This window comes from Lepisosteus oculatus, chromosome 27 (genome assembly GCF_040954835.1).
Source record: "Lepisosteus oculatus isolate fLepOcu1 chromosome 27, fLepOcu1.hap2, whole genome shotgun sequence".
Taxonomy (NCBI): domain Eukaryota; kingdom Metazoa; phylum Chordata; class Actinopteri; order Semionotiformes; family Lepisosteidae; genus Lepisosteus; species Lepisosteus oculatus.
Genome location: NC_090722.1, coordinates 3,599,944 through 3,615,032, shown reverse-complemented (window position 1 = coordinate 3,615,032; position 15,089 = coordinate 3,599,944). Strand labels below are relative to the sequence as shown.

General features: G+C 46.2%; 1 protein-coding gene across 1 annotated transcript; it reads left to right on the top strand.

Moving 5' to 3' along the window:
• The first annotated feature begins 8,965 nt into the window (after nucleotides 1–8,965).
• Nucleotides 8,966–15,089, top strand: LOC102693183 (histidine N-acetyltransferase-like). Its single transcript, XM_015336603.2, has 4 exons — nucleotides 8,966–9,157; nucleotides 10,854–11,065; nucleotides 12,932–13,150; nucleotides 14,284–15,089. Exons 1-4 carry the CDS (start codon nucleotides 9,091–9,093, stop codon nucleotides 14,839–14,841), a joined length of 1,056 nt encoding a protein of 351 aa, XP_015192089.2. The 5' UTR covers nucleotides 8,966–9,090; the 3' UTR covers nucleotides 14,842–15,089.

Below are 15,089 nucleotides of genomic sequence, written 5' to 3'. Positions count from 1 at the left end.
TGAGCCAGTTCAGAGAGCCTCGATTCAGCGACGGATCCGTCGCTTCACCGCCGAAGCAACAGGCGTCTTGAGCTGTCTGAGCCGATTTCTAGTTCAGCTCATTCTTCTCTTGGACTGTCTGCAACGACTCCGCGGCCTCATTATCGAGCGGGAACCGTCCCCGCCGCCCTTGTCTGTTCCCACCGGACTCTTCCCCTCGGCAGCAGGGTGCCGCGCCGGTTCGGGGGAAGAGGCCGGCGGCAGCTCTGGAGAGAGCGCGCTGCGCCTCTCCGCACCTGGCCGTCTCAGTGCTGTCGGACACGGCGCTGGCGACCATCCGCTCCGAAGCACGTCCTCCGCCCCAGAGGTCGGCGCCTTTATGCGCCTCGGCGGCGGTGTCCACTGTCTCCGGCGGCCTCGGCGGGGCTGGTGCTGCGCTCCGTCACAGGTGCAGCGGGTCCAGGGTCGCACTGAGACCGGACCCCCGCCGGGATCCCCGTCCCCCCCCGCCTGATTCTACGGCTCTCGCCGGCCGAAAACACGCCGGCGTCTACCTTTAAAGAATCAACCATCCCATCCAGATGGCGGTGACCGCCGAGGTCTTTTCCGTCTGAATTATGAAATAAAGAGCGAGTTTGAGTGTGGTGCTCATGCCTTGTCCTTGATCGTGTTGCCTCATTATTGCTCTCCCGTGTCTGGGTCGCGGTCTCTGGTGGAGGGGCTCAAGGCAGCAGGTGCTTTTCCTTGAGATGAGCCCTCGCTGACTCCCCCGTGCTTCCACTCACAGCTTCACTGCAACAGGGTGAAGTCCTTCATGGGTGTACAGACCTGAGCAAGAGGCTCGGTCCTCCCTGCCTGCAGACCAGCGCCAGCTGCCGAACATTCAGTCAAATGTCTGGATGTTGTTTCACTTGGACATTAGAGAGGACTGTGGGTCGATGAGTGGCAAACATTCCCAGTTAAATACATCATAGCTCACTGCAACACAATAAAGTGTTGAAAAGTCCACCCAGTGGGCAAAAGACGTATAATATACGTCTATTAAACGTATAACTTAGACGTCTAAATGTGGTCTACAATTCGTCTAGAATGAAATTCTAATATACGTCTAAAGTTATACGTCAATTATACGTCTATGTTTAGACGTTCATTATACATAAATGGTTGGAGTTCTATTATACGGATAAATTTAGAGGACTATTATACATATATGGTTGGAGTTCCGGATAACTTTAGAGGTCTATTATACGGATAACTTTAGAGGACTATTATACGTATATGGTTAGAGGTCTATTATACGTATAACTTTAGACGTCTATTATACGTATATGGTTAGAAGTCTGTTATACGTATAACTTTAGACGTCTATTATACGTATATGGTTAGAGGTCTATTATACGTATAACTTTAGACGTCTATTATACGTATATGGTTAGAGGTCTATTATACGGATAACTTTAGACGTCTATTATACGTATATGGTTAGAGGTCTATTATACGGATAACATTAGAGGTCTATTATACATCAAAGATAGATTTTATAGGTGTAGAAACAAGTAAACCAAGCCAATGATTAGGTTTAGAAATTTATTCTGAAAATACACATTCACACCTGAAACATACGTATTTCAAATTATACATTGTATACAATCAATCAACAATCAACATATGGGCAATAATCATAAAAAACACAACTAGTCTTAAACTTCAGCTACAAATTCTGGTAACATGGCAATATACAGTATAGTAATGACAAACACAAAACTAATTACATTAACACACTAACTCAAAACCACATTTTGATTCAAATATACATTTTAAAATGTACAACTTCTATATTTCCAAGAAAAAAAATATTACAATGGAAGTTAAGACGATTTTTGTCCACTATTTGCAAACCCTGTCTAATTGTCCTAACAGTTAGAACCAAAAACCTATTATTTTCAGAGTCCAGATCTCCTGGCCCCCTGCCTTGCATATGCATTCTTCAAGTAACACATTGCGTGCTCCTTTATTTCTTTTTCTGTTGATGTAGGGTGGGACTTCCGCAGCTAGGAGAAAATTATATAATATTACTTCCCAAATAAATGATGATTAATATCTTCTTTAGTATAATCTAAAAAATGAACGGTTTACTAAGCTCAAAGCTGAAATAAATGTATAAAATTTGGCTTGCATCATAGCAGTTGAGCAATGAAGTCTGTCCTAATTACCCAAAGTTTGAAAGTACAACATAGAATAAGAATAAGAGAAACGGCAAAACGATTTTGTGTCATCTTCCCCATTCACACTATTTTATGTGCCATTTTTTTGCTTATTCACGTACTATTTTAATCAAAATAATATTAAGAAAGATCTGTATGTATTCAGATAGTATTATTATTGTTCATACTTACTCGTCAAAAGAGGATTGCTGAGATATTTGCAGATATACTTCTACGTTTGAAAAACGTGTCCAAAATGGTGACCAACGAATACTAGCAATGCATTGTGGTATATAACCGGAAAATATGCTGGGTTCGATATTTTCTCAACGTATGCGTTTATTAATGTTGTCGATATTATGGTTGAAATTTAACATTGATAATACATCGCGGCTATGTGCCCCCTGCTATGAGCTGATGTGCAATTTTAACGCATGCAGTTAGTAAGGATCGGTCACTGTTGTATGGTATAATATATAATGACATTATGGAATAGGATGGGGACAGGCCTGGCATCACGGGGGGAGGGGGGAATGTCGCCCCTTCAGTTTTGTGCAAAAAGATTTACCTAACTTAATTTGCGCCCTAAAAAAATAGTTGTACTTTGTCAATGGTCAGACAACACTAAATGACACGAACAGTCACTCAGTCTGTTTGATGGGCAGGAGGGCTATCCGTCCAGGAACTGCACATATCAGTGTCGTTATTGAGTGTCAACATTACGATCCTGTTTGCTCAGGTGGACCGATTCCTTGCAGTAGTTTATCATTATACTTAAAATCGTTATATAACTAGGACTAGTTATAGCAGTCTGTGCTTTCTGTTGGTTTTACAACATTTTTTTATTAACGATTCAGAACGTCCATGTAGCTGCAAAAATGAACGCTTATGGTACTTTTCGCTCCAGGCAATACAAACCGTGAGAGTGACGAAAAATGTGAAACTGAACTTCATCGCAAATACCAGATTGCTAGTCGTTCTATCATGAAGCACTAATCAATGGCATAGCTGCGAGATTTCATTTGGGTAGCTGCACCGTACAGCTCCGTTTCAACCGAAATATCACTCCCCCCTCAGAATTTCAGACGCCCCCCTACAGATTTTTCCCCGGGCACCGCGAACTGATGGGGGACGGGGTGTCCAGGAAATGGTATCAACTTTTGTCAAGAAAATAAAAATAGAAACTCTATAGGCACTCAAACATTTTACTGTTTTTTTTTCAGGCAGGTGGCAAGACCCCCTCAGCAAAACCCTTGTATGCAAAGCTGTGGGCATTGATTCGTCGAATATACGTATATTTACGGCGAAATTACGTCTATACGTATATATACATCGCCTCGACGTATAATCAACGTCGAATTGCAACCGTAAAATCGACGACATGAATAAACGCATATATAACGTCGAAAACACATCTAACACAGTGCCTGAGGCTTTTTACTGTATGTATCGTGTGTGCCGCAACTAGGAGTATACGGCACTCTGCACAGTGCATGAAGTAAATTATTTTGGCAGTAATTAATTTATTATATTTACTATATGTATTATACACGTGTAAATTAATTACTGCCAAAATAATTTACTTCGTAATTTACAGTAAAAAGCCTCAGGGACTGTGTTAGATGTGTTTTCGACGTTATATATGCGTTTATTCATGTCGTCGATTTTACGGTTGCAATTCGACGTTGATTATACGTCTAGGCGACGTATATATACGTATAGACGTAATTTCGCCGTAAATATACGTATATTCGACGAATCAATGCCCACTGGGCAAGGGGTGGTGGGGGGTGAATACTTTTGCAAGGCACTGTATAGAATCGAAGTTGTTCTGGATCGACTTGCAAAACATTCTCTTTTAGAACTTAAATGGGAATTATGACCCAGAGAAAAGCAGAGCAAACAGCTCTAACCAGGCAACTCCCTTCCCGGGATAAGAAACTTTCAATGGTCTAAAACAGACGGCGAGATGAGCCCGTTCAGAGAGCCTCGATTCAGCAATGGTATGTGTGGCTGAGATGACAAGTTTAACACGAATCCTGTCGTCCCCGCTATCACACAGCCTCGGTCCCCGGTCTTCAGTCACCGACGACCTCGGGGGATCCGGGGTGAAGCTAGTATATGAAGTTCGAAAATGATTTTGGCACGCCATAGCGCTTTTGACACTTCTTAGAGTTACGAAAACACTTGCACTGTGTATGAAGTACTTTGTGAATGCTATCAGAGCCGTCAGTTTGTCGATTTTACGTCATTTTTGTATCACGCACGAGTATTCTGATGTCAATCTCTTTGCAAAGGAAACGCAGAAAGCCTTCAAACCAAATGCGTTTGAAAGACCACGACTTGTGAACATTTTCACAACCTCTGCATAAACGTATCACTGAGCTCATTCTCTTTTTGTAAACCTCAGGTTCTTCATCGATGCGTAATTACGCACCACCTGGGACACTGGACCGCCGGGTACATACTGTAACGCATATGGCCGACAGGTACTGTGTAAGAGCCGGCTTACCAGAGCGGTGACGTCGCCGCCCTTCCCTGTAATAGAAGGACCACAGCCGCCGGACTGTGAAGAGGTCTGTCTTTAGCTCACCGGGCTGGGTCCCGGTTGAGTGACGCAGCAGTCCCGGATTCGAGCCCCCGCCGGTGGGGGACCGACCTAATGCGGCAAGGGCGCCCACCTGAAACCCCTGTTGCATTACAATACGTTCACAATGCGTGAAATACTGCTTAACAGGGGTTCGTGCAAACAACCGGCGTATGGCCATAGGAACGCAGAACAGCACAGAAACAAACTAGTAGTCTCCAATTATCCAGCCTGTAAGCACGGGGATACAGCTTTGTTTGATTTCGGAATCATTTTCTTTATGTCTTGTTTTCATTCAGGTAAGGGTCAACTATACATGCAATACTGCTGAGATCGGGAATCACGTTCTGTATTTCTTGAATATGCGTGTGTTCTCTCGGGCGCTGGTGTCGCGCTTCACTCCTCTCTTCCTGGCGCCGTCTCAGCTGGCCTGTGGACTCTACAGACTCGCTCTGACTGCTGCAGCAGGACTGGACATTAGTCCGTTATACACGAACACGTCTCAGTGCCCGTGTGCAACTAGACGCCAAACTCCATTCGAAAACATTTCGGAGTTATTACCACCTACTGCATTCGTTGTTGCAGAATTCATAAGAAATGTAGCTGTCGAATACAGTGTTTATCCCACAGCGCACATGACGTGTGTGGAGCTCAAACGTTGCTGGTTTATACGGTGTGTCACTCTATCAACCACAGTGACTTAGCACTGGTGAGGAGCCGGCCAGTCACTGTGAGTTACTGCAGTAGTAAAACACCTTTTAAATAGCTGTTGAATACAGAAGACGGTTCCTGCTGTCGGCAGTATTGCGTATATAGTTGACCCTTACCTGAATGAAAACAAGCAGCCATATCACTCTGCAACTGGCAGCCAACTGAAGCTCAGTACCTGGACCACAGCGTAGTACTGACCAGGCTCACACCTGCTGAGCTCCAGTGGGCTACCACTTGTGAGTTGCAGAGTGATATGGCTGCTGACTATATCTTCGCCACCTTCTGACGGCACAGAGTCTTGAGTGGGTGTGACCCAGTCCTTCAGGTAAGATCTGGGGCCGACGCCGCCCCTCCAGGATTGTGGCCAGCTGTGCTTGTAGAGTATCTTGGGCCGGATGCTGCGGCCCATTAGCTTGCTCCTGAGCGGTGACAGCTAGGGTAGATAGATCCGACTTTATTGATCCCGAAGGGAAACGGAGGTGTTACAGCAGCCCAGCCCAAGACAAGCAAAAACAGACATCAGAATAGACGAACAATTCAAATAAAATAAGTACAGCAATACAAAATAAAATATATAGAGTTAGGTGTGTGCACAATATGCTCATAGTCACTGTAAAGCAATAAAAGATGTGCAAAATGCACATAGGTACATACAGATAGTACCACAGTATATTAATGCAGTGTTCAATAAATTCAATAATGCTGTCCATAGACGAGCAGATGAAGGGCTAACAGTCCCAGGCTAGGGCAGCGTTATACACCCTGACAGCCGCTGGGACGAAGGACCTGGGGAAACGTTCCCTTGAACACCGTAGCTGGAGCAGTCTGTTGCTAGAAAGGGTGAGGGCTCGGACCGCTTCCTTGTAATTCTGTGCTCACAGAGATTCCTTTACCGACGCAGCGTGGATCGGTGCCCTGCCCTGCTTTATCTCTAATATCTCTGGAGGAGATGGAATGCAGGTGCGGAATCACTGTGTTGGTCACTTTATTTTTATTTAAGTTGAAGGGTGAGGGTTAAGGCTCACAAAATAAATGTATACTCCAGTTCGGAGAGAAGAAGTGCGCCTGATCTGAGGAGCTGTTGACATGGTTCTGGGACGAGGGGGGAAGTAACCTCGTGATTAATATAGCTCTTTCACTGAAGGTAGCAGGTGCTGCGAGTGAAGCTTTGATTGGTTATTCAGGCAGCTGCCAGCGCAGAGAGCGAGAGGGCCGCGTTCCTTGTCTACTTGCGCCCTCTAGTGGCGAGTAGGGGAACCTCCACTCTGTCCCAGCAGTGAATAAGCAGGCTTCGCTCAAGCATGAATCAACAGAGGTTCCAGACCTCTTATCTTTTAAAGCAGAAATAAGATTATATGCATTACAGACTGGACAAAGAGAAATAACAATTTAAATAGCTGTTACGTTTTTTAACCGGGCCTGAGGCTGGGCTGACCCTGGTGTACAAATCCTTCTCACCCCGACTCTGTCTGTAGCCTGTTTCCCCCAGATTCCCCTGCTGGCCTGTCCTCACAGTGCAGGAGAGAGGCGCCGGGCTCCTCTCTCCTCTCTCCTCTCTTCTCATGGGAAAACGAGCCCAGCTGTTCCCTCTTTAGCCTGCAGAAGAGCCAACCCCACTCTCCCTTTTAAACGACGGGAATTATCCTCCTTTTCCCTGGTCCGACCACCGGCCTACAGCAGCCGGACATGGTGACCGGCCCATCAGGTACGTACAACTGTGTGGGAGAACGTTAGTGTGACACAACCACAGAAGATCTTAACTCTTTATCCATCTTATCCATCATCGACGATAGGCTGGAATGGTCTAAGAACATCGAGGCCATCTACAAGAAGGGACAGAGCCGACTTTACCTCTTGAGGAGGCTCAGGTCCTTCAATGTGTGTAGTAAGATGCTACATATGTTCTATCAGTTGGTGGTGGCGAGCGCCATTTTCTACGCGGTGGTGTGCTGGGGCTCTGGGATTAGAGCAGGGGATTCTAACAGGCTGAACAAGCTCATCAGGAGAGCAAGCTCTGTCATTGGGCCTGACCTGGACCCCCTGGAGGTAGTGGCTGAGAGGAGAATGGTGTCCAAACTAGAGGCCATCATGGACAACGTCTCCCATCCCCTCTATGACAGGCTTGTAGAAATGAAGAGCACGTTCAGCAATAGGCTGATTCATCCACGGTGCGACAGGGAGCGATACAGGAGGTCATTCTTGCCTTCTGCCATAAGACTGTGCAACTCATCCACTGTGTGTCTGGGCAGGGGCAACATTGACAGGGACCCGTTTCTGGACTGAACAGTAAACTGATACAGCTGTTCTTTTTCTTTTCCCGTTTTAAAACCGTTTTTGTGCGATAGACGCCAGGGACCTGTGCAATACATTTATATTAATTTATAGTCATATTGTGCAATATGACTTTTTTGCGTACTGTTCTGTTCTGGTTTGTTCTGTTCTTTGTGTGTTCTGAACTGCGAGTAACTCTTCTACTGATTGTATTGTATTATTATTATTGTATCATTCGTTATACTGTGTCTGTGTTGTCTGTGTTAAGCTGCTGTTGCACTGCAATTTCCCTCACGGGATCAATAAAGTATCTATCTATTATCTTTCTATCTGCCCTCCCTCTCTTCTCTCTGCTCGGCCACAATGTCACACGTCCGCAGCCCATATTACTCTCACAGACCACTTTTTTTTTCTAACTTTTATTTCACATCATAAAATCCAAAGGTGAAAAGTCATCCAGGAAAGATAAGTGAACAATAAAAATACAAACCAACAGACTGTCATACATTAGTTGTATTTTTGACTTGTTAATTGTCACATTTTTAATGGGATTTAAGCAATATTGCATTTCAGTCTTGTACTGTAAGTATTAAGGGAGGGAGTAGACTGAGGACATTTTGTTTGGTGAATATATCTACCCAGTACTACAGATAGATTAATTATGAATAAATGTTCTTTTTCTATAACACATCTTGCGGAGAATAACATAATGTCAAGCTCCTTAAGTCTAACGTTCGCATTTAAATGCTTAAAGATTAAGCATTGCAAGTCTATCCGAAACTGGTTTGTATTCAAATAAATGTGTCCAAGTCTCTTTTCCAGCCTTTCAGGACACAGCCGAATCATCAAATTCATCAAACCCTACGAATTTTTTTTTATATATTTCTTCAGTCTCGTTTGTGAGGCAGTCTCTGTCAGGAGCTGTCCGAACTGATTTCCAGATCATATTTTCCAACACTGTATTCCAGAAGGTCTATATCCGTCGCAGATCAATAAGACACAATTGTTCCCTTTCTATTAAGCTCTATTGCTCCGATACTTTATGTGTGAGATAAAGAGTATCAGCTCTTCCATTTGCCCTTGAAGAAGTTGCGCTTTCTAACTGAGACTCTGCGTCTCTCTGCTAGACTCGGTCCAACAGCTGGACGTACAGTACAGTACAGGCGGAGGGTGGGAGTGTTTCTGAGGAGTGATTCTGTGTGGCTGAGCACTGTCCCGCAGAGAACCACCCCAGCCCTTAAAGAGGGACCCGGAGAAGAGGTTTATAACCAGAAGGTTGATTGAGACTTTACCACCAAGACTTCCTGCCTCGCTGCTCCCTGCTCTCCGACAGCCAGCATGTTCGGGCTCCTGACTCAGCTCAGACTGACGACCCCTGCCCTCAGGGGCAGCGTGATTCCTGCAGGTAACAGCATCAGCTGCGTTTGAAAACGCTTTGTCTTCTTCCTGGCTTAGCGGTGTGTTGCTGGGGATGAGTGTTAAACTAAACTAAAGTAATCTTAGCCACAAGTACCTGACCAATACTGTCTGTTTTGAGAGGTTAAGAAATAAAAAAAAAACTTTCTGCATCTTTAAATTCTCCTTAAAGGCATCCAATATGTTTTGTGTAAATTAGCCAGGATTGTTCATGGAAAATTGTTTAAGTGTCTCACTAGAATGATTATTGACAGAACAGCTATTACTGTTGTTCTGTCATTCATGTTTACAGCCTGTCTGTACAATCAGGGCTATGGCTCGTGAGTTCAGCAGCTGGTGCTTGAAAAGCATTTCGCTGCTGAGAAGACGGGTTAACTATCGGTCTGCGTGATGCTATTATCCCACAGACAGATACAAGGCAATTTTTTTTATCAGATTTTCTTTTGGAAGTTACAAAGAACTGACCCTTGGTGCTCTTTCTGTAGGGACATTTTCACAATAAATTACAAAAGAACTGGACATAATTAAAAAGCTAACACTTATCAACAGTTTATGGAAACAAACCAGTAATTTACTTAAACAGGCATGATTTTAAAAATAATTTTTAGCTCTTCATTTTTCCCTCTTAAAAACTATTTTGCATTGCTTTGATAAGTTTGAATCCCCAGCCGCTGAAAGGCTGAAAATACTTAACAACAGAGAGGCAGACGAACCCCAGAAGACACTGGAAAGTCCTACAGTTCAGCATAATCCTTTTTTTGGAAGTGTTTTCTATGTATTTTACATGTACAGGACATCACTGATCTGCAGTTACAACGGCCATTCTGCACGGGCAGCCACTGCACTGCACATCACGGAGAGAAGGGAAAAAAATCCTTAAATTCGGGATAATTAATCACTCTGATTAATCGACCCATATACAGCAAAGTTTCCCCACTCTGCTTATATACAGGCGCCACACAGCCAAACAAATGTGTGAATGCTGACATGCACAAAAAAATCCATATCACAATCCTGTTTTGTAGTGATACTGTAACGGAACACAATCCAAAATAGTGAGGAAACACTGGGGGAAAAGTAATGCAGTATTACGGGGATGAAAACAGGGGGGCGCTGGTGCACGGGGGAGGTGTGGCCGAGGCAAACAGTCCAAAAATAATCCAGACAGGGAATCCAAAAACAAGCTGGAGTCCATGGCCAGGCGATCCATCCGAAACAGGAGATTAAAATCAGGAACCGGGTCGGAACCGGGCTCGCACGATACGGGAATCAGATGCAGAGCCCGGAACCGACCGAGTGTCTGGCTTTTAAGGGGGACGGGAAGGAGGCTGGAACAAGGGGCAGGTGCACAGAATAAGTCCAAAGTGAAAAGAGCCGGAGCGCCCTTAAGGAGGAGGGACTAGAATCGTGACAGATACTGCACTGTGCGCTGCAAGATCACTGTCCAGCCAGTATCCACAATGGTATCAAATCACATAGATCTCTGGTCTCAGGCACTGGGACCAGATCTCATAGCCTCTGCTCTGTGCAAATGAAATCTGTGTTGGACAGCACTTGGACATTAATGTGCAGTCACCCTCCTGAGCTGTCATATTAATAAAACTGCAATTTCCTTACAGTAATTCGTTCCGCGCTCGATTATGTTACCTGTCCCTTTCATTATGAAGTTTTCTTCTGTCTTCTAGCCTCAAGAGTGCTGGCAGATTTAGGAAAAGCAGCCATCCATTCTGGTCAGCTGGAGCTGGAGTTCTGCCCGGCCAGGGAGGAGGACATGGAGCAGGTCCTGGCCATCTCGGACGACTGCTTCAGTGGACTGGACTACATGGCCGAGACCTACCATCACTGGCTCAGGGAGCCCGATCGCTTCATGTTCCTGACCAAGAAACACGGGAGGGTGGTGAGTTTGTCTGCTGCTTCCCGACGAGCATCAGACAGCAGGTTCTGAAAATTCCCAGGGGAATCCAGTAATCTTCACACATTCCGAAAGGAACTGTGAGGCCAAAAGCCATTAAAAATTAAAACAAAATACATGCATGCTGATATGTCTATTACAGTAAAACGTATTTACCCCCTGCATAAAATCTACAGTTGCCATCTGGACATGTAATCATCCATCCGTCTTCTAACCTTTATCCAGTTCAGAGTCAGGGGGGAGCTGGAGTCTGTCCAGGCAAGCAATGGGCACAAGCCAGTCCATCACAGGACAGACACACAGACACAAGCTGTCTGGAATTTTATCAAAGAAGAGCCAGGAGAGGTGTCCTCATTCACTCAGTAAGGTCTTTATTCATATTGCAATCTGGGAAAGACATCACTGGTCTGTGCAGAGAAGTGAAGGCTGATTCAAAAGCAAGCAGGGAGAGGCCCTTGTTTTATATCTTCTTTAAGCTGATCCAACACTTCAAGGACAGGCAAAGCAGTGATTTTCCATTCCTTATAGGTTTCTGCTTAAACAAAGAAAGGAGTAGTTATTCCAATAATTTCTCATACTCCCTTTTTCAAGCAGCAGAGATAAACATTATTAAAACATCCCCTGCCCTCGAAGAGCTCGGTGCTTTCACTCTTTGTTCTAAGAATCCAGCTGCTTCTGCAATACAGCTCTGCCCGTAAACATCATTTTTAGGATAGAACACCTTTTTCTCAGTAACTTTCCATTACAGAACACACTTGCACCACAGCCAATTTCCAGGGAGGAAGCTGGAGCACCTGAGGGATACCCACGCATTTACAAGAACAACATGCAAACTCCACACAGACAGCACTGCAGCTCAGTAATTGAGCCCAGGATCCCAGCAGCACTGCTGACCACAAGGCAGGTGTAGCCTGGATGGCACACCAGTGCATCATGGGGCACACACGCGCAGACACGCTCACACCAGGGCCGATTGTCTCAGAAGCCAATGAATCTACCAGCACATCTTTAGACTGTGAGAGAAAACCAGAGCACCCAGAAGAAACCCACGTGAGCACAGGGAGAACATGCAGACTCCACACACACACAGCAGTGCTACGAGGCACCAGCGAGAACCAGCTCCCGTTACACCACTGCCTGTGGTTAAGCAGCTGACCAATCTCCCAGTCTGCCCGTGGGCGTGTCAACGTGGTCAGGCAGTTTGTTAATACCACCAGCCTGTAATTAAACAGGACTTGTTCCCAGCAGGGTATTTATTCCCAATCCACTGGCATGACAGAGCTCAGTCTTAGCTGCTGCTCTGTGAAGCTGCACTTGTTTCTTCTCTGCTTTGCATTTTGAATTCCTCTCTGGTGCAATTCACTGCTTGTTCCCTTGACCTCAATTGCTGGATCTCCCTCTGGCTGAGGAAGTTAAGGTCTACCTGTGTTTGCCCTGGACGGCCCGTCCTTGTTGGATTCTCTCCAGTGCCTGGAGCTCTGGCCTGCCTGCCCACTGCTTTAGGATTTTCCTCTGCACCAGCTGCATCTCTGCCTGCGTCTCTGCCTGCCTGCCCTACCTGCTTGCCTGCTCCTACAGCACCGCTGTCTGCCATCAGCTCTTACTTCTGAGCAAGTCTTCCCCTGCAGAAGGATCCTTCTTCCAGCCTGGACTGCTGCCCCCTCAGGTTTGTTCAGTGGTCCATCACAGTAAAATACAGGTAAATACAGGGACTGTAAAAAATGTGTTTAAAATACCATATTCTTAGTCACTGGGGATCACTTATAATGGCATCTTGGTTCATTTTTGTACAGAAGATAGGCAAAATTAGCACCATGCTACCTAGCACTCCATTATCGCTCTGTCCCACAGATCGCCCTGGGCTCGGCTCTGCTCGTGGACGGACGGCGGACAGCAATAGGCCAGGGAGTGCGGGTGGACCCCGCCCACCGAAGCCAGGGGGTGGCGTTTGCTGTCCGGAGACACTTGATCCAGTTCGTCAAGACCTACTTCCCCCAGGTCACCACCAACAGGTGGACCATGGAGACAGAGCCCAGACCAGACGCCGACATCCGCCTGCTGTCCCGGGAGGTACTGGAGCATCTTTCTGCAGCTGTTCTCATCACCCCCCTCACTCCCTCAGGGTCCGGCTGCTGTCCCCCTCACCCCCCCCCCCCCGCCTGGTGTCACACAGACTCTGCCTGCCTGCCGCTCAGCTGGACTTGCTAACCTGCTGCTGGCTGACTGATATACAGGCTGTTCCTGATAGACACTGGGGTTAGAGACCAGAGAGTGAAGACGTACAGAGAAACGGGTAGGGTGGCTTTTCCACAGAAGAACAATGTAAAAAATTCTGTTTTTGGACTGTAAGAATGAAATCTTTGCCAGGAACTTAAAGTGGGGGGCTTTTCCCATAAGAATTAAAGGTACAGAGTCAGGGTAGGGACCATGTGCTTGACTTAGTGTGTGTTTAACGTGTAGCTAAACCAGCAAAGCACAGAGGGTGCACTTAAAATTTGAGGTTACGTTTCCAACTTATGCAACTTATAGCAAATCAAATTAAAATGGGAATTAAGGAGCAATGTACGTTGTTTGAGATATGTTCTCAACATAAAATTCAAATATGGGTAAATAAAAAAAAATAGAAAAAACACAAAATAGAAATACAGTAGATGGGTAGCATGGCCATCTCTATTCGACTTGTGATCGCATCAAAACCAACAAAGTCGTTTGATTTTTTTCCATTCTCGTTTAACGTTAAAGATTGCAACTTGATCCACTGGGTGGATCAGCAGCAGTACTGCGTGGTGGGAAGAATTTAGTTTATTGTGTTGAGGGCAGGCTGTACACAGACTGCAGGGTGGGATGCATCAGCTTGATTACAGAGCCGGGAGACCCCCCTGTCACTGTATGTCATGTGAAGGATGTTCTCGACAACACAAAGGATTACACAGGCTTATAATGACACCCTCACAGGGGAGTGTGCAAGGTGATGTAGTTAGTTAGGATTGGCAGAGCTATAATATTACATACATCATTCAGCACACTAGCACGCAAATGATTAGCATACAGTACTGGGTTTTTAAATAAGTCATTTACTTAAGTCTTGCCATATGCTTCTCTTTGATTGCTCTGGACAGCAGGACACACACAGACAGCTCAGATACCCAGACACTCATGGCAGATGTGATTCAGCTCTCGTTTTGAACCCTGACTCTCCGCAGGCTGTCCTGACCCTCTGCTGTGAGGTGGCAGACCTGGGCCCGTTCCTGCAGGAGCTGGGCACGAAGCTGGGGCAGCAGGCGGGGGGCGGTGGCCCCCAGCCCGTGACCCTGAGCCAGGAGGAGGCGGAGAGGCTGGTGCTGAGCCATCATGTGGTGCAGAACCTGCTGCCAGCCGGCACCATCATGAACGACTGGGAGCCCTTCCAGCCCCTGGAGAGCAACCTGGAGATCCTGCGCCGGCGGGGCCTGACCTGGGTGGCGGACCGGGCGGAGCTGCCCTCTGCGCTCAGTCTCTGCACCACGCCGCACCGCGTGCCCTACCGCGCCGACGCCCTGCACTTCAACATCAACATCTTCAGCGGCGAGCAGACGCCGGCGCGCGCCGTGCTCCTGGCCCAGCTCCAGGGGCTGCTCCCCTCCCTCCGCGGCTACGTCATCTTTGGCATCTGCCTGCGTCCCTGCCTCTGGGCCGGAATGAGGGACTTCTGTCGGAGCTCATCCGGGGTTTCCTTCTTCCAGGAACACTGGGAGCAGCTGCTGCTGGAGAGGGACCTCTGAGACCAGGCTCAGCCTCGGTCTGCAAGAGAGAAGATATAGATGCAGCCATTCAGGCACATCAAACACATTGCCATACTGAGATTTGTCACACTGCCCAGAGATTCTTCACTAGCCAAAGGATACATGGTTCTTGTCATGCATTAGAGATTAATGAAAACATCTGCTTCATTTGTATCTGTCCTACTTCTTTAAATCCACTTTTTGAATAAACCTGTAACCTATTCCTAATAAATAATATGGATACTATA